We start from the raw sequence: 25,728 nt of genomic DNA, 5'->3' as shown, positions 1-25,728 counted from the left end.
TACCTTAGCCTCTGTTTCCACACCATGACAGCTGTCTGCACAGGCATCCTCTGAGCCACCAACACATCCACTGCTACTAGGATCTGGTTTTCGGGGTCAGAATGATAACACCTGGTGGCAGATGTGCTGGGTGGCCTGATGAGATGCCTGTGCAGACAGCTGCCATGGTGTGGAAAGAGGGCTCTGAATCTTCAGAAGATCCTGATATGTCCTGGTTCTGGTATGAGACGTGCCACACTGGACTCCCACACGAGAACAAGGGCTTGGGCTGTGTACAGTCGGCCCTCTTATACACAATTTTTTATACATGGATTCAAGGATCCACGGTTTCAAAATGTTCAAAAAAGTATAAATTTCAAATACAAACCTTGATTTTCAATATTTGGATTGAGAATTACTATACAATTATATTACTGGTTAGGGATGCAGACTAGTGACAAGCAGGTGGTAGTGAAATTTCTGTCCAAGTTCAGATCAAGATTGTTTTATATTTCTGAACAAGGGTATGCATAGCAACCTTTCATGCATTGTGTCTTGATGGATTTTAAGCAGCAATGAAGAGAAGAAGAAGAAGAAGAAGAAGAAGAAGAAGAAGAAGAAGAAGAAGAAGAAGTTCACATCTCCTAGATGTTTCCTTAAGGTGGAGTTCTGAGTGGCCATTTTTAGAAGTTCATGTAAAGTTATTCAAACCTAGGGAAGAACAAGTGTGGTGGAACAGGCAGTATTTGATGGCTGAGAGATCAATCATTTCTAGGGTGATAGACCAGTTAGTTTTTGGTCCATCAATGTAGCCTAACCACCCTGCAGGATTGTTATGAGGTTAAATGCAATATCTCATGCTCCCGAATTCTTAAGGAAATATAAAAAATAGGTTTAATGTTGTGGTCTCTGACTTATTAGATGACAGATAAAAAAACCCCATTGAACATAGATGTTGCACCTGTAATAACATCAAAGCAGAGTCATCTTGCTTGTACTCCATCACGGTAGTTATTACAAAGGGCTAAGGAATTACTAAGATACAGCTTTTTCTAGTCTGTTCCTGTGAGCCGCTTGGACTATTTTGTTCCAAGGTTTTAACAGTCATTACTCAGCAAGTAACTAAGTTTTTAGATTTGACTGATATAACTCACCTCCTATGAGTGGGCAAATATGAATGTATTTTTATTAAATGCAATTTCGTTTTAGATGGGTAATATGTACGTTGTTGCTGTTAACGCCCTCAAGTTGACCCCAACTAATGCAACCCTGTCCTCAGATTTTATTCAAATATATATTTTACTATGATGTTTAATGGTCTTAACTGCATTAAAGACATGGTGATGGTGATGTGACAGTAGTAAAGCAGAACTGTATTAGCAATTGCAGATTAGTATATGCTTATATATAAGTCTAGAAATTTTAGTGAAAAATTTCATAAAAACTTGGGTCAACTATCCATGGGATGTAAGAACTATAACTTTAACTCTTATCAAAAAATGAATCATCTCTTCTTTGAGTAGAGTAGCAAAAGGTTCATCCATCCTGGAAGAATCTAAAGGATCACCAACCCCTTCCAATGCCACTTCTGGCCTTTTTGAATGCTGCATGGGAAAATGGTGGTAATGGTCTCTTTTGTGCTTCCCTTCAAAGAGTGCCAAGAGAGTGACTATGTGCTTTCTTAGCCCCACTCATGCCTGACTTTCCAAAAACATACAGCCAACATTTACCATAGTTCCCTCCTCACCCATCCCCTTTAGGGTGGCACAAACACTTATGCCTACCAAAAATTTCTAAGTTTTCTTGGAATAATTTTCTTTGCTTCATCCTTAATATCTTTGTTACATGATCCTGGGTTTTATCCTTGACTATGGTTCTACAAAAACCATAATTTTGGTCTTAAAACATGCTCTTTATACACGAGGTCAAACTGATGAGATGGACATACTGTGAGCATCCCAGGCAAACCCTGAATCTGGGGAATTAAAGTTTATGGAATTGTCAAGCCACAAGTACTATACATATTTTATTGAAACTGATATAGAGATACACAAAGAGGACCAATGGCTGTTCCTCTTGCAGAAGTGAATCAAAAATTTGGTCACCAATGGTTACTGAGGAAGAGAAAAACAAATCCATACAAGATGATCTGGCTTCTGAACCCCAGGTAGACTATTAATGACCACCTGTTCCTTTCCACCAGTTGGTTCCCGTATTCACAAATATGGTGGCTTGTGGAGGCACTGCAAATTGCTGTTGTTTAACTGCTTCTCAGGTTTTCATTTTAAATGTAGAATCATGCTTCTTGTTCAGCACACCTGTGCATATAGCTTTGGTCAGATGAAAAATTGGTTGTGTGACTGCATCCATACATTTTGGGTCTAAAGACAAGTTCAAAAATAGATGTTAAAAGCTGTTCTAAAAACAAATGTTGCGATAGGAAGCTAAACTTAGCACTGTGTGTGTATGAGAGCAGCATTCCATTGGCATTCAGATTCAATCCTTGTGCTAACATATTTGTTGATACTATTTCTATGTCTGAATCAAAAAACTTCCCAGAATAGTGGGGGGGAGCAGGGACAAGGTGCATGCTGGAGCTGTCTTGAATTAGAATGTGAACTGGCATATTTCAGACTAGTAATCAGTATAAAGTTGCCAAGTATCTTCTGCTTTGTGTATAACTCGCTCTCTTGGAATTACTGTTTTTTTTTTTTGCTCATAGAGCCAGCATTCTTGGCAGACATTTTATTTACCTAAATGTATTTGCAGATTGCCTACCTGTTTTAGATTTACCCGTGGTGTTTATGACTCCAGAGAGCCATAAAGAATACAGTGGCCCCCTCCGTTCCTGCCCCCCCCCCCCCGAATCCAAAATTTTGGCAGATATTCAAGTCCACTGGTTTCCAAGGTGGACCACCATTAGGGACAATGAGACTCCTCCCCCCTCATTCTTCTCCCCAGTGCCAGGCTGCTGGGCTGTAATCCACACTAGCCACATGAGGACTCGCTTCCTAGCAGCGCTTGGGCCTGGCGGGTACATGCCCGTCCCCTCCCCACAGCCATTTGATGTTTCGCACGTCCATTGGCTGCAGTGGGGGGCGGAGCAGGCATGCACACACTGGGCCCCGAGCACTGCTGGAAAAGCAAGTCCCCATGCAGCCACATGGATTACAGGCCCCGGCAGCCACAGTGCCGGGGGGGGGGGGCAGTCAGTGGATATCGAGGCACAAGTGTACAATGAAAGGCATTCTATTCTTTGGCTTGTGCTCAGAAGAAAAAGCTAAATTGTTAGATTAATCTATCAAATGTATAAACTGTAGTAAGAAACTTTAGTGGTAAAAGAATGGGATCGCTATGCATGTGTTTTCAACCTCAAGTCAAGACTTGCATGAGTGAAACAGTAATCACAGATCACAAAACTGTCAGAACTGTATAGCTCCTGACATAACCACGTCAGCAATCTTCTGTAGCAAGCATTCACAGATCAGCTGCAAGTTTTCAGTATTGAGACATTATATGATTAAGTAACTGCTTGCTTAGCATGGCTACCGACTGTTTATCTCCTTGGTGTAGTGAGGAATGCTCATATAAAGGTATTATGCAGTGTGAAAGAAGGCTACACAAGATGTAGTGATGGCTGCCAATTTTGAGGCTTGAAAGACCAGCATTATACGCCAGTGTGGGGGCAGGGCGGCACACCACCTGCCCCACACCGCCCACCTGACCAGACGGCAGGTGGTGTCACGCTGCATCTTCAGCACAGCGTTTACATGTGCTGCTCCCAAAGAAAGGGCGAAAAGTTGCCTCCGTGCAGCTAGGGTGCCTTTCCATGGCGCAAAAGGACCCACTTTTTGTTCAATTGTTACAAACAGGAACACACCCCTCAGAGTGTGGTGGGTCTCCCTCCTTGGAGTCTTTAAACAGAGGTTGGATGACCATCTACGGTTTTACTTTGACGGGAGTTCTTGCATGGCAGGGGGTTGGACTGGATGCCCTTGTGGCTATTCCAACTATGATTCTACTGGCTAATCTCCAACTGCAATATGCAAATAATGTATGAAACAGTACCACAAACACCCCACTCTCTTAGTTTTTCATCAAGCCTGATCCCAGTGTTGGCTTGCTGCAAAAAAGTCTTGGTGGCTAGGATCTTATGTAAATTAATCATTTCAGAGACTTTTGTCCTATAGCCTCATGAATGGAACAGCCTGAGAAAAATGTTTTATTTTCATTAAGTCTGTGCTGTAACTTTTTTCTTTGTCTAAGTAGTGTCTCTTACAGAACGGAATAGCCTAGGTATGATATTCAGAGTTTTGCAGATGACATCAAATTAGGAGGGGTAGCTAATAGCCTGGAGGACAGGATCAGAATTCAAAATGGATTTAATAAATTGAGAGTTGGGCAAAACTAACAAAGTGAATTTCAGCTGGGAGAAATGGAAGGTACTACACTAGGCAGAAAAAATATATGAAAGGTCAATATAGAATGGTGACACCCGCTTGACAATAGTACATGCAAAAGAGATCAGGGAGTCCTAGTAGACAATAAGCTGAACACGAGTCAGCAGTGTAATGTGGCAGCTAAAAAGGCCGTGCTATTCAGGTGGCATCAATAGAAATGTAGTGTCTAGCTCAAGGGAAGTAATAGTGCTGCTCTATTCTAATTTGGTCAAGCCTCACCTGGAATACTGTGTCCAGTTCTGGGCACTTCAATTCAAGAGGGATATTGACAAGCTGGAGTGTGCCAGAAAGGTCTGGAAACCATGCGTTATGAAGAAAGACTTAGGGAGCTGGGTGTGTTTGGCCAGGAGAAGAGATGGTTAAGGAGTGATATGATAGCCTGTTTAAGTATTTGAAGGAATATCACACTGAGAGGGAGCAAGCTTCTTTTCTGCTGCTCCAGAGAGTAGGACCCAGAGCCATGGATTCAAACTATAGGAAAGAATTCCAACTAAATATAGGAAGAACGTCCTGATGGTAACAGCTATTCAACAGTGGAACAGGCTGCCTTTGAGTGAGGGGGAATCTCCTCCTTGAAAGTTTTTTACACAAGGGCTGGGTAGCCATCTGTCAGAAGTGTTTTGATTGTGTCAAGTGTGTTGACATTAGGAGGAACTTCCTGACAGTAAGGGCTGTTCGACAATGGAATACACTCGCTTCGGAGTGTAGTGGACTCTCTTCCCGGGAGGTCTTTAAACAGAGGCTTGATGGCCATCTTCAGGGATGCTTTGATGAGATTGTCTGCATGGCAGGGGGTTGGACTGGATGCCCTGTGGTTTCTTCCAACTCTATGATTCATGATTGTGTATTCCTGCATGACATTGGGGGTTGGACGGATCGCTTGTGTTCTTGCCCAGCTCTATGATTCTATGACCTAGTTTGTTTTGGTTTTGTCCTGGATCTTATGTACAGTGATATGCGTGTTGGGTAAGTGTATACCTGTTATTCATGAGTGCAGTTAGCTAATCTCATGCTGTGCAGGGCAAATATGTAAATGAAGGCATTACTTTTGCTGTCCTTCCAACTTGATTGTTTTTGCCTAGCGTGTTGCCATGGTTGTTTTAAAACAGGCACGGCATGAATTGGCTCCTGAAGCTTCCTTTAAAGTCTGCTGTGCACATCCTGAGAGATGAGGTAATTGTTGCTGTTTTGTGTATCTGTTTCCATGGGAGAGTGTGCATGGAAAGTTAGAGAACCAGGGTGTGTCAGTTGACATTGATAAGAAAGCAGTAGCGGGCAAGACAATGAGGCAGGAAGAAACAGTGTTAGCTGCCCACATTCTGAGATGTCTGGTGACTTCATTGGCTTTATATTACTCATGTTTCTACTGGATGTTGCTTTAATAGAATGAATGCTTCAGGATGTGGAAGAAAGAGATAGGGAGCTGCTTGGACTGTTTTTATAGCCCACCCAGGGAGGGAGAAAGAGCGAATTGTTATCATTCACATTTCAAAGTACTATTTCGTCAGTGTATGCCAAACCCTAAAAAAGGACCAGATCCCATCTGATCCTGAAAGCTAGCAGGTCAGCTCTGGTTAGTACTGGGAGGGACCACCCAAGATCTAGTGCTTGAAGGCTACATTTCAGAGGAAAGAAGTGACCAAAACACCTCTGAGATTCCTTCCCTAAGAAAAAAAGGCTTTTGAAGGCACATATGCATGTGCGCACACAGGCAATAAGTGCTGCATTTTTCTCATCATGTTTTTTTTTTACAAGAGGAAGAATAAAATCTTGAAGTGGGTCTTTTTAACCTTTATTTATGAATTTCATGATTTCTGCACTTTTTGATTCTGAATACTGTATATGGGAGTATTTAAAAGGTCTGGCTGTTTACCACAACTGTTTGGGAAACTTATTTGTGCTGTAGATTAGCTGCTTTCAATTATCTGGCAGTTGACAGATATTTTGAAATGTAAGTGTGTTATGACTTATAAAAGTAAAGTTTAAAAAGTTAAAGTAGGGGAAGTACATTCAGACACTCAACAGTGGTATACAAAAGGGTGCTTAGCTTTTGGATAGAATTTCAAGTCTCCAAATATTTACATCAAACTAGACAGAAAATCTCAGGGGTATCTGTGTTGCCCATTTAACAAATACAAACAAAATCAATCAGTGATACCTTTATTGGCCAGCCGAAATGCACAATATTCTTGTTGCATGCTTTCGAAGCTCCATGGGCTTCTTCATCAGGCTTCAGTGATGGCGAACCTTTTTGGAGCCGCGTGCCCCAACTAATTTTTTATAGTCACCGGGGCTCAACCAGGTGCTGAGGGTGGGGCTTCTGTCCTCTGGGGGTGGAGCTTCTGTCCTTCAGGGGTCAGGTTTCCCCACATCCAGGGGGCAGGGCATCCACCCACCTTTTCCTGGCCCCCACCTGTCTGGAGGGTAGGGGCCAGAGGCAGGAGCCCTGGCCCTCCCCCTGGAGTTGCCGCCCTGATGTCCCTAGGGACCTTCAGAGGCCGGCAAACTGTTTGGAAGCCGAGAAAGAACTTTGGAGGATGGCAGCCAGAGGCGGGCTGCTCTGGTTGCCGCCCCTGGAGTTTGCCGCCCGTCCTCTGTCACCGTGCATTTTAGACCCATAGCTGTTTCTCAGAGCCATATGGCATGGAAGGCAAGGGGGAAGAGGAGGACTGGGCACAGGTCTGTCCCTCTTCCCCTCGGACCTTTTCCTGCCCCCAGCTGTCTCTCTGGAGATAGTGGAGGCTGGCAAAGGTCCCTGGGAAGGAGCCACCTGCAGCGCGCCAGTCCCTCCCTCCTCCTCAGCCTTTTCCAGCCCCAGCTCTTTCGGATAGGCAGAAAGGCACCTCTGGCTCCTTCCCTAGTACCACTTCTGGCTTCCAGCTGTGTCAGAGAAACAGCTTAAGGCCAGGAAAAAGCAGAGAGGAGAGGAATGGGCATGCGGCCTGTTCCCCTTGTTCTGGGCCCGTGCCTACGAAATGGTGTCATGTGCCACCCATGGCACATGTGCCATAGGTTCACCATCATGGGGCTAGATGCTTGGTTTGTAACATCGTGCTTGATGATATTGAACATCACAAATCAATGTTTGTGCTACTTCTGGTTAACTGCAAAGTATCTGTTTTTTGCTGTTTACTTGCTAGTATACAGTAAATGTACTTGGCTATTGCATCTGTTTTTAATAATAAGAGGCCTGTTTTCCAATAATTCACTGAAGTTTCATACATTATACAGCAATGTAATGTGCTGTATAACTATTTATTGAAATATCCATGTCCTGTACCATTGCACCATGCACTTGTTAGAATTAATACCCGACTTAAATGAGTAGAAAGCAGTTTAGGAGTAGAAAGTAGTTTAGTGCCACTGTTTAGTTAAGAGTGAAATTTCAAAATGGCTCTGTATGTCCCTCTTGCAAACCCAGTGTATTGTAGGAATTGGGAAACTAGAGTAGTTGTTTCCTGGCTAGTTGATTTTTAATGCATAGCCTTTGGCACAGAAGGAGGATTTGAGTGTGTCAACATGTTGTTGCCTGAGTTTTTAATATAGGCAATTGCCATTTGAACAAAGATATGTTAGCACTTAGGGGGGATAACAGACCAGCACTTTGTGCTGGCCTGTGGATGGAGTCAGGAGAAAGGATGGAGAAAGGATGGCCTGTGATGGAGAAAGAGATCTTTTAAAAACAAGTAAGGCACGTTACAGACCGTCTCAAGTGGCCGTTCTCCCACCGCTACCATTAGCTGCGGCGGGAAGCCCCAGCGGCCAGACCACAAGGTTGGCCGCAGCAAAAAAGGAGCACCAAAATGGCGCTACTTTGGCCCCCGGAAGTGGTGCGCAGGCGGCACTTGCGGTGTCCTCCCGGCGCCACGTCTGGATGCACAGCATCCACGACGTAAAAATGGCAATGCCCATGTGGATGGGCGCTGCCATTAGGATGCGCTCGCGCGCGTGTTGGGAACAGGACCGGTTAGGAAGGGGCAACCCTTCCTAACCCTAGCAGGCCCCTCCTAACCCTAGGACGCGCAGAGCGCGTCCAAATGGCAGTCTGTAACCCGCCATAGTGTCTTGAAATATGACTTGTAATTTATTCTCTTTAAAAAAGAGGTTTTCTCCTGAACTTAAAACAGCCCACTTTGGCCAAAACCATTTCAGAATTTGCTTATGTTCTCTGGACAGCATGGGGAGGGATCATTTTTAGCAAAATTAATTATTAGCAAAAAAATTTTTTGAAAACACAGGTAAGTTGTCTTCCCAGCCCTGACATTTGCACAACATTGTGTTATCTTAAGGTTGTCTTTGGTTTCTCTTGTTTTAGAAGGTGTGTATATCCATCGCGCCAGAGAAGTTCAGGGTGAAAATCTGACTGCTGCTGTTGATTTTGATTTGGTTTTGAAACTATAATGAATGTCTTGGCCGTAGATTTCCTTCTTCTACCTGCATCCCCGCACTTCATAAGTAAACGAGCAGTGTTTTTCACATATCCCGTACATTTGTCTGCCGCTTTCCACCTGCATGTCAAATGTTTCTGAATTTTGGCTCTGCTCTTGCATGCAGGAAGTAAGGCATATAGGAAGTGCACACAACAGGAGTGCTATGCCATCACTGCCACCACTGCTACCAGCACTTCACTAAAGTCACAGTGCCCAGTACAATAGCCCAGCAAGTCTGTACTCCTCAGAAAACATACAGACCTTCAACAATGCAGTGGAGTCCAAATCTATGGGTGACCTGGAGTCCCATAAGAAGTAAGTGGCTTCCTGTTTTATTATCTTTTTGCTCGACACCAGCAGTGCAAGCACGGGCACTGAGGAATTATTGTCTGTATGTCAGTGGCATATGTTATAATGTTTCTCAAAATTGTCTTTTTCTTTCGTTGTTCACTCGGCTGGTGTGATTTTGTACACACCAGTGTGTTGAAGATGGCAAAGTAAAACTAATGATTGTTTCCTTTCTTTGTTCACCAGCTACCTGCAAAATTTCAACGTGCTTTCAGATGACTACGAGCCTTTAAAATTGTCTCCCCACTCTTGCAGGTGCCAGTTGCTTTTATTATGACATAATAAATGTTTTTTTATTATTTTGGTTCTCTTGCCAGTGAACATGGTGTTCCATCCTGCAAAAAGCACACAAATGTCCCATGTTTGGGCTGTAGGGTTTTGTGTGTCAGATAGCGTTCTTAATGGTCTCGATAGACTAACATATATGGGTTCTGTATTTGTACAGCATGTCATTCAGAACATCTAAATGAAAAATCATGAAAGCACAAATTGCAATCCTGCCCTTCATACACATGACCAGGATGTGGCCCATGTCTTACCATTCACTTCCTTCTCATCCACCACAGCAAAGACATGTCAATTTGTGCATTCAACAACCAACTTCCACCCTTATGGTATTGCACTCATTTCATATACTTGGCTGGTGTGTTTGGCCATTGGAACTCAGTGGGACTTTTAGGCATGCATTTTTAATACATTTCAGCTCTAAAATATTCGGACCCAGCGGTGGGAAAATATCTTAAAAAGTAATTAAACTTATAATTTATTTTTAAAAAGATACTTATTGAAATTCTAAAACATAAAGTTAAAACATACAAGAAAGAAAACAACAGGAAACATACAAACCGTTAAAAAACAAAATTTAAACAACAAAGTCTACCCCCCATCTCCCATAGAAAATACTTTCTGTTTCCCTTGGATGGTTTCTAAACTAATTATCCTAGATTTCCCTCGGTGTTTTTATAATATGAATCGTTAATAAGCTCTTTAATATTGCCTGCAAGAAACAATGTCTTTTATACCAACAAGAGAAAAAACGGACCATCTATACTTCAGTATATAGTACTATACATTTATACCTCAATATATCCACACAATTTGGTAATTTATTAGTTTCCATGTTCTAACAAATACACTCTAGCTGCAGTTACCATACAGCTAATTACATAAATTTTTCTTTTATTTTCTACATTAACCAATTTAACAAATACAATTCAGGTTGCAACAGTAATTTAAACACCCAAATCCATGTATCCATTTGCTATTTTTAAACCAATATTTCTTAAACTTTTTACAACTCCACAATATATGGAAAACTTTTCAGCAGCTATTACTCTCTTTGTACAGTGTTGCCAGTTTATCTGGGGTAATCTACCCTTGTAAAGAGTAAAGATTTTCCTTGAGTGTGTAAGAACAAGTAATTTTTTGATCCTTAATTCAAAATCTTCCATTGATTCATTTGTATATTGGGTCCCACATTTTTGGCCCAACTAATCACATATTTTTAAACTTATTTTTCTTCACTTCAGACTGAATAATACTTTTACAACGAATAATAACTTATCATTTTGCTTATCATTCATATGTCTATCATCCGTACATAACATTTATAGAATCGGACTTCTCATCCTCATATTGCCAGATCCCATATCCTCTTTCACCCTCTCTCTCAGTTAGTAGTATAATAACTATGTAATTGATCCCTCTTTCTTCAGTTCTTGGTGGTAATAAAATAAATAAGTTAACCACTTTCTCTCAGTTAACATTTGCAAAAAAAACTCTGTAGAGAGTGTCAACCAGATATTTTGGGCCAGATTCTATCCTTATATCTACCCCAACTCTTAATAAATACTCTTATAACATGATTTTCAAACCTTGCATTAATTTTAGCCTTCCCATACATAGGTATCCATGCCATCCCATCTTCAACTCATGACTTCCAAAGCTAATACCTTTTATTTTTGAGTATAATCCATTATTTTAGCCATGTTAAACTGCCTTAAAGTAATTTTTAAATTTGTTAACCCTCCTCTCTCTTTGCATCTATAATACTTTCCATTAACCCTTGCTTTTTTCTCTAGCCATACAAATTTAGATGAACCCTCTGTCATTTTGAGAATGGTGCTAAAAAAAATAATCGGACTGTCTGAAATATATAATATTTTTGAGCAAGATACTAATTTGATAACAGATACTTTTCCTAACATTGACAATGCTATCCCAAACCCTTAAACAGTTGATTTCAAATAATGTTGATTTTTTAATGATATTGTTAATGTCAAATATCTATTTTATTTACAGTTTCATAACCAAGTTTTCTTAGCTAGTTCTTCCTTTCTAAAGGGGTAGGGAGAACCTCAGGATAGACAAAAGGTAAAAAGAACAAAAAGGGGAATTAATCACCTCCTCAACTCTTACTTCTCTACCCCTTTTCCACCAACTGCAAAAATGAGAAACATGGGAAAAAAGAACACAAATATCAAGTAAATGAAAAAGGAAAAAGAAACCAGTCCAAATTACAAGAAATTAAAAACACAGATATTTTTGAATATTAGTCAGAGAAATCAACAAAATGATAAAATTAGGTCAACTAAATAAACATTAAATCAACCAAAAATGCTAAAACTAATTAATAATCAAGGCATGAGTTTTCACTTGTATAATTTCCTCTTCTGTCACACTCCCATAATGACAAAAACAGCAATCTAAAAAGTCCAGATAAACTATAAAAGGAGTAAAGTATCTTCATTAAGTTACAGTCATAATGACATTAATTGCACTTCTATTGTTGGACAAAAAGTTGATTACAGGAAGCTCCTAGTAGTACAGAATCCATTATGTATATGAATGCAGAGGTGACAGCCAGAGAAGCACAGGTAGACAACAGCCTTTATTTTCACAGTACAGAGAACTGAATCTGGATATTTGAACTTGTAGTGCAGGTTTGTTTGTGATAAAATTCCCTTTTCTGGAAAATTATCTACTATAGAGGGTCGGGTGGATTTTTCCAGTCCAGGACGTTTTTGTTGAGTGTAGCAAAGGCCAAATGGTGCTGCATCCCGCCTTCTCGACACCAGCCCCTGCCTGCATCTGTTTCCTGCTACCTCTTACGGTCCCTCTCACGCAAGTTGCAACCCTTTTCCCTGGGTAGGACTATCTATAACTTTACTAACAGGAGCTGTCCATAGAATTTTTTGGACCCTGGTCTGGAAAGTGTTCCATTTGTGGGGTCCCGAAAGCCCAGTTTGCAGGTTCATAACCCACCTAAGTTTTGTATGGGGAAAAGTGCTTTGAAGATGAGTGTGTGCTGAAAAAACAGCCTACAGAAGACATCCAGCAGTACTTTGCCCAGTGAAGACTATGTTGTTGAACCCTGGCACTTTTCTAACTTCACAGTCCCTCTGCCCTCCCACTCCTATGGATTTTTTCTTGCCTAGAAATTCTAAGGGGCAGGGTAAGGTGAGTACAAACCCTAGTGCTTCCCATCCATTATGTTAATCGGCAGTCAGTATGCATCAGTTATAGGAATAAAAAATAATCTAAATACATATTTGTGTTGTAGTAAGATGTATATTTAATTGTATATTGAACTTGAGTAATGTGCATCCCTTGCATGTTGAAACAGGTTTAGTGCTGTAGATGGTCTAGTGTTGCAGTTTTCCTTAAATAATTTTCTTTCTCCTTTCTTCCCGGTCTTCATGGAAATCATCATCATCATCAACAACCAATTCTGTCCTTTTAACTCATTCCTCTGCCTAGCCCTTTATCACCCAGTGGTGGGTTCAAGGCTCCTTTTGCATCTGTGATAACCCTCTTCAGTCCGCTCTGCCTCTCCTTTGCAAAGAAGGCACAGTACCATCATCATCCCACATCAAATCAGAGTTGGTGTGGAACAACTCAAGGAAGTTGCTCAGATCTGTCCCAGTAGCCCTGTGGAAGTTGAGGTGCCTGGACCAAAGTACGACACATACGTTTAATTCTCTTTACAGCTCTATTCACAGAAAAACATCCTGGATTCTTTGCAGGGCAAGTCTGTTCCTTAGCCCACTTTCCCCAGGTAACTTTGCCTGTTTAATATGCGGTTGACATAAGGCCTGTGCACATCATTTTCCTCAGCTTTTGTAATCCATTGCACTAGATTTTAAATTGTTGTCTTTGTGTTTTTGCACAATATCTTGACATTATTGTGATAAATCCGTCACTGCAAATTAAGGGCCATGCTGCTTCTGAAACAATGTGTTGTTCAATGTCCTGCTGAATGTCACTTGGTAACCAGGGCAGTTCAGGGCAACTGCAGGGCCAGGATACTCTGGGCTGTTTTGGAGGATTCTAGCCAAGGTAGACAAGGCCTAGGTCTCTTGTGTGAAAGTTCAACTCAGGTCTGGTACTCAAAATAAATTCCTGGTTTCAGGATTCTTTAATTGTATGCATATGCATTCTGCACTAGGCTCTTGCTAGGATGCTAGTAAAAACAAAGCAGACCCCACAAGCCTGACTTAGAGAATGGTATTTATTCAAAACTGAAGGTATCCAAATCTGTCAAGACAGTATAACGCAACTAATGTTAAGAAGGAAGGAACGGGCAAAAAGTCTGCTGAATGTAAAAGCATGGTGCTTAAACACTAAGAGAGCGCAATATAACATCCACACCATCCCAGTAAAGTGTTTTGGGGGAGCTGGTCAGTTGTCCCAACTGTTGATTAATTTTATTTCTGGCATGCAAGGCTGCTAAGACAAAAGGAATTCTACTAAGCTAAGAATTAAGCATCCCAGGGTCTTTATTATGGCAGTGGAAGAGGAAAGAATTGTGAGCTCACATCTTCCATTTAAAGATCAGCATTCCAAACTTGCAGGCTAAAGTTAGCTTTCTAAAATATAAAACAGCTGCCTTTCAAAGAGAGCAAAACAGCTGCAGTTCCCAGCAACTTTGCAGGCACTAGTGAGTGCCCAACACCTTAATATTCCAGGTTTCTGAAACACTCTCCACTGAAAAGCAGAAAGAGATGTTTTAGAATTATTTTAGGTCAAATCCATATGACTGATATGGATGTCCTTACTAAAATGACATTCTAATTAGGTCATTGGTATTAAAGGTGCTTTAATTCAAAAGTTCCAAAGAAACCTAACATTTAAGAGACTGTTTTTAGTCCTCATTGTGGGCAGGAAATATACAGCAAATAATATCCCTAGCTATTACAGGCTCATGACAAATATGAACATGCTGATTTATATGTATATATAGAAATCTAGTGCAGTATAATCACTAGTGTGTTGGACAGGGGCATGGGAGGTTCAGATAACGAGCAATTACACTCATTGGGGGACCTTGGGCCAGTCACTTGGAGTGCATCCACACTACACAAATAAAGCAGTTTGACACCACTTTAACTGCCATGAGATATTTAGCCTTACCCATCACAGAGCTCTGGCATCCCACCAAACTGCAAATCCCAGAATACCATAGTATTGAGCCATGTAAGTTAAAGTGATGCCAAACTCTTTTATTTCACCAGTGTCGCAGTAGCTTTGGTCACCCTGACCTACCTCACAGGATTCTTATGAGGATAGACAGGGAAGGAGTGCCAAATATGTCACCTTGAATTCATTGGAGGAAAGGCACGATAGAAATGTAACGAAAATATAACATTAAATATCATAAATGTAATCAAAGTAAGATAAATAAGGAGTGTATGTAAGCAAATACAGACACCTTTAGAGCTTCCACAGCTCTCCATACACAGAGTAATGGTATATCTCCCACATGAATCAAAACCTCTGCATTCTACTTCTGGAGATTAAACACTGAACATGCCTGCTGAAAGCAAACTATATGACCAGATCACATACACTCTGTTGCCCTTTACATGACAATACACCCTCATTGTTTTTCTTTCTCCAACAATTACTCATAAAAATTTGCTTTTTTTGTTCCCTAACAGCAACTTTGTATGGGTAAATTCCCTTTGTTTCCTCCTTCACCACTGCTTAATGTCCACCAAGGATTTAGCTACATACTCTCTTTTTCAAAACTGTTTTGAACAGGGAAGGGGAACCTTTGTCCCACGGGCCTAACAGGACCCACAAGTAGTCCTGACTGAGCCTACAAAGTGTGCAAAGGATATCCCACTGCCCCCAAGCCCTGTTTCTTAAAATGTGTCAACCCCTGGGGACTCTTCACCGCCATCCCTCTTAATTCATACAACAAAAAACAGATAGGAAAGATTCCTTCTAACCTCTAGTCATAGGTGAAGGTAAGGGAAGCTACTGAGATACACTGCCTGAGGATGTATTTGTGCAATCAGCAAGGCAGGTGAAGCTTTCCACATCCAATCATCAGTTCCAAGAACACTTCTAGAAAACCCATCTGGCACTGCACCAGAGGTCTGGCAACATTGGGGAGCATGATCTATGGCTGAAGTCAACGGTATGGCTACTGTGTACCTTTAGGCTTTCCAAGTGTCTTTCCTTTTCCACTGGAACTAGTATCCATGCAAACTAGTATCAGGCAAACTGGTTAAAAGCACAGGGAAAGGTGAATGGGACTTGTGTGTGCTCTTCCCAGCTGCTGCCTCCCTTCTGGGCTTCCCCCCAGAGAAAAATCCTGGGAGGGAGGAGCAGGAAGAGCACATGCACAGAGGCAAACTCACAAATATAGTGTGCCCGTGTCATCCGCAGGCACATTATATGCTGCTCTCAGCATACGCTAAAAGAAGCAATGGAAGAAACGGCGCCACGTGGCAGAAGGAATAATCGTGCATGTGCCTGTGGCATGCGCATGCTGCCCTGCAAGCATGAGCCCCATTACTTCTAACGGCGCTCAAGCATACGCAGAATTTCTTTTACATGGGGGGGGGGGGGGCGGAACGGATCCCCTGCGTAAAAGAAGGGACCACTGTAATCGAATCTGCAAATATTAAACCCACAAAAATGGAGGACCAACTATACTTACAAGGTGCAGTAAAAATGGATAAGCTCAGGCTACAAATCTCCTACCATTAACAATGTACTGTAGGTTGCAGTGATATGCTAGGACTATTCTTAGGACTAAGAACTAGTGAACAGCCTTTCAGTTTACATACAGAACAGAATCTCTGCCACCACTACGTCCAGTTGTTGTTGTTGTTAGTAGCTTGTCTTTCCACTGCTGGATAACTGCAAGCTGCTTTTTTGTTTTGTTTTGTTTTGTTTCGCTACATATATCTACTTTTTAAAAAGCAAAACTCAGACAATAACTGGTAAGCCCCACATACATACTGAAAAACAACTTCATCAGACATTGTTCAAGTAGCACTGTCTCAGAAGAGACAGAAAATGTACAAGTATAGGCATGATGTGAACAATACTGAAGTACAGTACCTACAGCTACAACACGATCCACAGGAAAAGTTGGATATAGCAAACTAAACATAATGTTGGCCTGAGACAATCAGGCCAAAAGTGCCATCGTGCCGCTAAAACTAGGGTTCCAGAGCGTGTGGCAAATGCACACTCCAGAACCCTAGTACATGTGGGCGGCAGCGTAATGGCGGCCTCCCGTCCAGATGGGAGGCCGCACATTGCTGCACATTGCTTACATCACGAGTGCGCCAGTGGTGCACTCATGACATAATCCAGGTGCCAAAAAAAGAACCTGGAAGAACCGGGTTCTTTTTACTCCAGAGGAACATCACACGTTTTGGCGGTTGTGGCGTCCCTCTGAAGTTAAAACAGGCGCCTGCTGACTGCCATTTTCGGGTGGACTGTACCACGCCGTTGTTTCCACCTAAGTCAATTAATCAAGCAACAGAAAATGGTCCCTTCTCTGTCTTGTGTTAGATACCTGGTCCAGATTATATGTGCAGAACTCTGCAGGAAGTAGTTAACAAAACTCTGCAGAAAATAGTTAGCAAGATCTGGACATGCAGCCTTAAAATTCTATGACAGAATGGGACTGTTGTCTCAAGACATGTAGCAGCAAAATCATCAAGCTAGGGAAGCAGTCCCAAGAGCATAAGCAAAAAGCTTAGGATAAATTCTCTGAAATTTCCCATATACTAGGTTTGTGAGAAATACACAGCCAACAGCCATAAATTATAGTTGCACTTCCAGAAGCAGCCAGTCTGCCTGAATATCCATATATAGACAGACACAGAGATATGCATCATGCCAAACTGGGTTGCACAAAACAGACTTTGACCCCAGCCAGGGAATTCTCAGAAGAGTGAGGTAGATGCAGTGAGTCAACAGAATTCCATAGCACTCCTTAAGTATACATATTGTTCTGCTTCAAAGTTCCTTGTACTGAACTTGTTCAAGAAAAGCTGCAAAGCATTGTAAGTTGCCAATCAAGTACATGACTTAGGCTACTGCCACACCACAGAATTAATGCAGTTTGACACCACTTTAACTGTTATGACACCTCCTATGGAATCCTGGAATTTGTAGTTGTTGTGGCACCAGAGTTCTCTGATATAGAAGGCTAAATATCTCACAAAACTACAAACCCCAGAATGCCACAGCATTGATCCATGGCAGTTAAAATGGTGTCAAGCTGCATCAATTCTGCAGTACACATGCAGCCTAAGTCTCCAGATAAAATACTTCTTTTACAAGAATAGCCTGCATGAGTTAGGGTTTTTTTTAAAACTTTCATTCTGTGTCTGTGTCGCATATGGGGGTTTTCTCTATGACATGGCAGTGGCTAAAGTCACAGCAGGTGGAGGGTTCTCCACAGACTGGAGCAGAGGGGAGCATGCCACTCAGTACCATAAGGGGCCTCAGTGGGCTTCCCTTCCACTACCTTAAAGACTCATGAGAAGGGGAAGCAAAGGCCATTACAGGACTGCAGGTGGGACAAGAGGGTCCAGAAGGTCAAGGACAAGAGGGTCCAGTAAGGCCAGGACTTCCATTGACCCAAGCCAAGCACAAGTCCCAGAAGAGGGTGATAAAGGATTCCTTACTAGCCATGCCATGCCATGCCATATATGCCATGCCATCAATGTCTTTTTGCCTGTGAATCTGACCTAGATCTGGGAATTAAATTTTATTCTGACAACAATAACAACAACAACAATTTTTATTTGTATTTCCCGCTTCTCCAAAGATCGAAGCAGGATTACATCATATTAAAAATACAGTACAATACAAATATAAACTATAAAATACTAACACTGAATTAAACATTCCTATTAGTTCCTTAAAATATGGTGGGTTACATACCGCTGAGAAGCGGCAGTCTGGCTCCGCCTCTGCTTGCAGCGTCCGGGAACCGCAGCCTTTAAACCGCGCGGCTCCCGGACGCTTCGAGGAAGGAGCACGGAAATCACGCTCCTTCCTGGGCCCCGGAAAAGATGCTGCAAGGCGCTAGTCGCGCACTCGCGGCATCACTTCTGGGGTGCGACGTGCGGATGCAGAGCATCCGTTACGTCAAGATGGCGGCGGCCACCATTTGTTACGGACTCAGTCCGTGCTAGGGTTAGGGGCGTCTAACCCTAGCATAGACTGAGTCCATCCTAGGGTGCCCGTTTGTAACGGGCCACTATAAGCAACTATAGTCCTATGAAGGTTATTGGGAGTGGAGCATTAATTATGGTTTTATATAGAATCAGGTGGATATGCCCACCGGAAGAGATCCATCTTAAGTGCCTTCTTGAATAACCTCTTTGAGCAAGAACTCAAAGATATACCCATGTTAGTCTGTAGAATCAATATGTAGAGAGATCTTGCAGCACCTCAGAGACTAACGGAAATAAAGAAGTTGGCAGCATGAGCTTTCCTAGTCTTAAGTTTACTTCCTCAAATGCATCTGAGGATCTGTCTACATACTTTTCGAGCTAGTCACTGATCCATCCCATCATTTGGCCTGAGAGGCCTGTTTGGGTATTCCCTCCCTCCGCTTCTCTGGGGCTAAAGACAGTTATGCTGTATGCATAGGCAGAGAGCCTTTTAACCACTGTAGCATTGTTTTGCAACACAAACCACAAAATAAAACACAATAGCAAGTAGGCAACAGAGACATTTGTGAAGACATCCATATTCAGTCACAGAGTCATAGAGCTGGAAGAGGCCATGCTGGCTCTCACTTCACTACATACATTCCTGATATTCCCATAGTGTTAAAAGGTTGTTGTTTTTTTTAAAAGGAAGGAAATTAATACATAGTTGTAAATAAATTTAGATACATCACTAAATTGTATTAGCCTGTCCATTACCAAAAAATCCCTGAATTTAAAAGGGGGAAAAAATCCTTAAAATTCACATCAAAAATTGGTTAAAACACAATTGGTCAGGGATTGTATGCCCCCCCCCCCCCACAGACAGAGCTGTGGGCCTTCAAGTCATTTCCGACTTACTTCACCTATCATGGAGTTTTCTGGGACTGAAAGTGTGTGAATCATTCAAGGGTCACCCAGTGGATTTTTTTGGCTAAGTGGGGACAGAACCCTAGTCCAATGCTCATCCACTGCACCACACTGGCTCAAATGTGTATACGGTATGTGCGTGCGCGTATGTGTGTGTACGGGAATTATTTTTATTTTTGGATTTGTAGTTTTTGGCTAGAAAAGGGTGAGAATCATGCAGTTCTCCAGATGAGATGACGAAGTTGACAGATATCTGGACTGAGCTTCAGGCCATCAAGAGAATTTTGAAAAATTGAAGATTGCTGCACAAAGTTTTCACCTACCATTTTCTCTGAAGAAAAAAGCACTACTTTTAAAGAATTTACCTATAAAATGGAATGTCGAAAGGTAGCCAAACACATGATTGCTACATTGAATGTCAGTAGAACATACAAAAAATTCCTTAATTTTGTTAGTGACTGATACCACTTACCTGCCCACTGTCAGAGTTATCTCATCTATGCATGCCTTGATTTTGTTCTGTGCTTCTAGATGAGTCATGCCCTCTGTATTTTCCCCATCAATTGCCATGATAATGTCTCCAATGCATAAATTGGCTATTGCAGCTTTGCTACCAGGGGTTACCTGGAATGAAAGAGAGGCAAACATGGTCACTGAAACAAACTTGAGATAGCCCCAGTTGCATAATGTTTCTCTTGTTTCATTGGGGAATGTAAAGCTGTAGGAAAGTAACAAGGATTTAGCTCCTGTGAGTCTATCTCTGAACATTTCCACTGAATCCATAATCCCCAAATCCACCACTCATGAACTCAGCACCCAGAACAAATAATTCAGTACTGCATCCTAATTTTATCTGAAAAGAAATGTTATTGGTTCTCAATTAACATGGCATATGGCAATAGTAACAATAACTAATAACTTTCTAAAAGAAAGTATGGCCTGTTACAGACTGCCAAAATAAAGCTGCTTCGGGTCTCTTTGAAGGTATGCTTTTTAAATGATGCATGCATCCTAAGAATCCAGAAGCTGCACCAAAGCTGCACTCCAGTGCTTAGGAATGGAGTGTGGCTTTGGCGCAACCTCCGGACTTTTAGGACCCATGCATCATTTAAATAGCATGCCTCCAAAGAGACCCAAAGCAGCTTTATTTTGGCAGTCTGTAACAGGCCTACATTATATTTGAGCAAAAGTGTGGCTTATGCTAGTATTCACTCTAAATGTAGGGTGTATCCGCACTGCAGCATGAAAGCTTTAACTACTGTGATTCTATCCTACAGAATCCTGGGATCTGTAGTTTGGTGAGGTATTCAGCCTCATCTGTCAGAACCCTGGAGCCTCATCAAACTACAAATCACAGCATACCTCCAAAGCAGCTTTATTTTGGCCTGTCTGTTAGGGCCCTCACTGAAGCCAAAGACAATTAAGAAAAAAAGCCAATCCCATGATGAAAGCCCATTTGTTTGGTATCAATATCAGCACTTTCTTCACAGACACAGCATGGTTCTCCCCTCCCCGTCACATAAAAGACATCTTATTATATCCGACTGTACCTGAGGAAGTAGACTTTAGTCTATGGCGCGTTACAAACCGCCATTTTGGATGTCCTCAGGACGTCCCAGTTTGAAAAAGGGGTGTCTCTTCCAGACGCCCCTACTCCTATTACGGACAGAGTCCGTAACAAATGGCGGCGGCCTTTCCACATGGCCGCTGCCATATTGATGTAGCGGCCGCTGTGCGTCCGCAGTCACGCCCCGGAAGTGACGCCGCGAGTGCACGACTAGCGCCTCGCGACGTCTTTTCTGGGGCCCAGGAAGGAGCGCGATTTCCGCGCTCCTTCCTCGGAGCATCTGGGACCTGCGCGGTTTGGCCGCTGCAGCTCCCGGATGCTGCAAGCAGCGGTGGCGGGAGACTGTCACATTTCGGCGGTCTGTAACCCGCCTATGAGAGCTCACGCTGCCAAGTTCTTTCTTTCAGTTATTTTCAAAGGTGCTACAAGATCACCATCATGTTTATAATTATTATATCCACCTGCATCTGAGGTCTCAAAGGTGCTACAGGAGCTCTCTCTACATTATTATTATTATCATTATTATTATATCCAACTGCATCTGAACAAGTAGACTTTATTCTATGAAAGCTCATGTTGCCGTTCTTTCTTTCAGTGAGTCTCAAAGGTGCCACAAGATCTCTCTAGAGACTCTCTCCAGAAGCTGTTGGACTGTGACTCCCATCAGCCTGAGCCAGCATAGCTAATGGTGAAAAGGGATACTATGGGCAATCCAATTTCATGGGGGTGGGTGGATTTACAGGTTGCTTTATTTCCACCTTGCTTTATTTGTATTCCTGTGATGAGAACCTCTTAACACTGTATTAAACTTGGACATTAACCTTAATAATATTAATTAATTAATTTGTTTTATTTATATACCACTATTCCAAAGATCATAGCAGTGAACAGCAAGTAAGCTAATTAGAAAGTAAGCTAATTTGCCCCCAACAGTCTGGGCACTCATTTTAGCTCCCTCCTCGGAAGGATGCAAGCCTGAGTCAAGCTTGGGCCCTTTTGCTGGTCTTGAACTCGCAACCTTGTGATTTCGAGGGAATGGCTGCAGTACACACAGACACAGAAAGCAAGTGGCTTACATGTGTGTGTGTGTGTGTGTGTGGCTTTTAAGGTTAACCTCCAAGTTTAATACACAGTTAAGAGGTTCTCATCACAGGAATAGAAATAAAGCAAGGCGGGAAAGCAATCTGTACCACACACCCATGAAGTTGGATTGCCCTTAGTATCCCTTTTCACCATTGCTATGCTGGCTCAGACTGATGGGAGTTGCAGTCCAACAGCTTCTGGAGTGAGATCTTGTGTCACCTTTGAGACTAGTGAAAGAAAGAACTTGGCAGCATGAGCCTCTCCTTTATTCTGGCACTGAGGTGATCGGATCTCCTTCAGCTCAACAGCCACTTTCCATTCCCATTGCGCCCTATGTTATCCTCCTCAGACCCACCCGTCCGCATGGCAGAATTGATCCGGTTTGACACCGCTTCAGCGGCCATGGCTGAATGCTATGGAATCCTGGGACGCGTAGTTCATTGTGGCACCAAAGGAGGCCCCTTCTCCTCCTGCTGCTGCTGCCCTTACCCTGGAGATGGTGAGAGGCTGGTCGAAGTCCTTGCCCCCAACCAGGCGGAAGCCCCACGGCCCCGGGCCCTGGAGGACGACGCGGTGGCTCCTGCTGCTGCTGCTCATGCTGCAGGACGGATGCACGCCTCCAGCCCTGGCCAGCCACCCCCAGACCCGGCTCTAGCCCTGGCCCTGCCTCCTCCGGGGAGGGGAGGAAGGCGGCGGCCTCCCTTGTCCCTCTCCCTTCTGGGCTGGGCCTCATTTAGGGAAAGGCCCTCTCTCTCCTCGCAAAAGTGGAAGCCTTCTTGGCGCCGGTTTCCACAGCCCTCTCTCCTCCCTGTCCCTGCCCCATCTCTGCAGTGTGAATGCAGCCATAGAAGAGCTGGAAGGGACCCCCAAGGGCCATCCAGTCCAACCCCATTCTGCCACGCAGGAATACACCACCAAAGCACCCCCTCCTTTGACAAAGGCCCACCCAGCCTCTGTTTAAACACACTCCACTTAGGGCCAAGACAGACGCAGAAATAATCCGCCTTGAGACCGCTTTACCTGCCCTGGCTCAGTGCTAGCTAGGGGTTTTAGAGAACTGTAGTTTGTTGTGGGACCAGAGCTCTCTGACAGAGAGGGCTCGATGCCTCACAAAACTACAGTTCCCAGAATTCCCTAGCATTGAGCCAGGGCAGTGAAAGAGGGCTCAAGATGGATTATTTCTGCAGTCTGTCTTGGACCTTAATAACCCAAAACACACTGCAGAGTAGTCCAGTCTGAAACCGCCTTTAAGTGCCAGGGCTCAATGTTAGGCGAATCTGGGAACTTAGTTTTGTGAGACATTGAGCCTTCTCTGTCACAGACCTCTGGTGCCACAATAAACTACAATTCCCAGGATTCCCTAGTACTGAGCCAGGACAATTAAAGCGGTCTCAAATTGGATTATTTCTGCAGTGTGTTGTAGACCTCACTCACTATAGGAACACACAATGCAGCAGGCCTGTGTAACACATGGCCCAGGGGCCCCACATGTGGCCCACCAAAGGATTTTGGGTGACCTGCAAGGATGTGGAATGACTTCAAGGCTGAGGAGGAAGAGGAAAAGCAAACACTTCCCCTCAAGGTTCCTCTGCTTCCTGGTTTTCTCCCAAAGGTGGCAGAGGAGGAGGAGGATAGGCCTTGCAAGGCTTCTCCACCGCTTGGAGGAAAAGGACAGGCAGCGGAGGAGGAGGAGGATGGAATAAATATTAGTAATATTAATAATTAAAACTTATCTGTGCCCCAAATAAATTTAGTCCATTTTAATTTTGGCCCTAATGCCAAGTTGTGCAGGTCTGCAATACAGAGATAGCTAGAAGTTATTTGTGCATACACAATACAAAATCTTTCAACTCACAAACTACTGTATTTTCCTTTTTTAAAAAAAAAAAGAGAACCAGAACCACCTGCACTGGCAATAACATTTTGAACTATTATCCCTACAGCCCCAGGAAAAGAGGGCTGACTCCTAGGTACTGATTTGTAAAAATGATGTAACAGAAAACCCAAAACAGTCCCTCCTCAGTTTTTCAGCAAATATGCTATTCATGATAGCTGTGTTGGCCATTTAAAAAATGCAAACAAAAACCTACCAATAAGTGATACCTTTATTGACCAACCAAAATGTACAATACAGTGCGCCCGCACCATACATGGGCGCGCCATACGTGGCCTTGAGCATACACGCTCAAGCTGCGGGGCGCGCGCGGGGTGGAAGAGGTGGCGCATCCCATTCAATTGAATGGGCTCGCGCCCGTGCCACCGCACCACCAAGCACGAGCCCCATTGTTTCCAATGGGGCTCGAGCATAGGCGGAATTCGCCTTACGCAGAGGGATCCGGAACGGATCCCCCCACGTAAGGCGAGGACGGACTGTATAGATGTTGCAAGCTTTCATTAGGAGGAATTTCTTGACAGTAAGGGCTGTTCAACTGTGGAACACACTTCATCGAAGTGTAGTGGAGTCTCCTTCCTTCCTCTGAAATTCTTCATAAATAAAGGTTAATAATAATAACATCTTGGAGCCACTAAATTGGCGAAGACAGCATTAATATCACTATTGGAAAGTCTATAATGCTATAGTAACTCTTTTCTACCACCTCTGTTGTGCTTTTGATATTCTTCCAGGACAACACAAGTAATCAACTACTTAACCTGGTTTATAGTGGCCACCAAATTATTGCCTATGTGTTAGTGTATATAGCAGCATAAGGGGGAAGCAGTGGAAAGTTCTGGGGCTATGACAGAAGAAGAGTAAGAGGAGTGACAAACTTCATCTTAATCCTGTCCTGAAGGAAAAACTCCAGTCTTCCTGGCCAATGTACAGATAAAATACCAAAATACCCTGTTGCAAAAAATCCATAAAACAAAATTATATCCAGGAATAGAATGGCAAATACCAATAAAAGCAATTAATACAAGCAAACAAACAAAAAAATGGAGGCCAGACAATAGTAAAATCTAAAACTAAGTTGCAGCCAAAACCCATTGACAGTCTTAGGGAAGGGCCAGAAAAAACAGGTTCAACCAGGTTTGTTCTCTCTAGTTAGGGCTGCAGAAAATATTTTGGCATGAATGGTAGGAAAAAAATTGTAGACACTGTGGGGCCACTTGAGGCTGAATATCAACTAACTATGAAGCCAATTGCAGAATGCCACCAGCATGTAAGGCATAACCAATAAATGTGCATCATAAATATGCATGGTATGTAGTTCTACCGTATCCTAAGAATTTAGAATACAGAAATAATGCTGGCAGCAGTCATTTGGCACAGGGGAGATACACAGGGAACAAAGCCAAAAAGAACCACAAAAGCAGGATGAATAATAGAACCAAATACCAAACAGAGCTCTCTCTCACACAGCACACAACATTCTTTCAGCTATGGATATAAGGGCAAAGCAACCTACCCAGGAGTAACATTTTAATTAAAGACAATCTCAACTCTGATGGGATAATGAGGAAGAAGAGCCAGTAGATGGCAGGCTATGCTCATGTAAATTGCTACCTGCAGTGGACCAAGG

At 42.8% G+C, this 25,728-nt stretch overlaps 1 protein-coding gene across 2 annotated transcripts in view; it reads right to left on the bottom strand.

Annotated features, from left to right (window-relative positions):
* Window positions 1-22,892, bottom strand: part of PDLIM1 (PDZ and LIM domain 1) — a 75,217-nt gene extending 52,325 nt beyond the window's left edge. The window contains exons 1-2 of one of the 2 annotated variants that reach the window (XM_042458621.1): window positions 22,697-22,892; window positions 20,030-20,181 (exon numbers count right to left, since the gene is read on the bottom strand). In XM_042458621.1, coding sequence (XP_042314555.1) covers window positions 20,030-20,181; window positions 22,697-22,804 — 260 coding nt within the window. In that variant the 5' untranslated portion in view covers window positions 22,805-22,892. The remainder of the gene's footprint in view (window positions 1-20,029; window positions 20,182-22,696) is intronic. The other variant, XM_042458622.1, reaches the window with a different exon arrangement.
* Window positions 22,893-25,728: the final 2,836 nt, after the last annotated feature.

The sequence above is a fragment of the Sceloporus undulatus genome, chromosome 3 (assembly GCF_019175285.1).
Source record: "Sceloporus undulatus isolate JIND9_A2432 ecotype Alabama chromosome 3, SceUnd_v1.1, whole genome shotgun sequence".
In the NCBI taxonomy this organism is placed as follows: Eukaryota; Metazoa; Chordata; class Lepidosauria; order Squamata; family Phrynosomatidae; genus Sceloporus; species Sceloporus undulatus.
The sequence above is the reverse complement of the archived record's forward strand: the minus strand, read 5'-3'. Positions and strand labels throughout refer to the sequence as shown.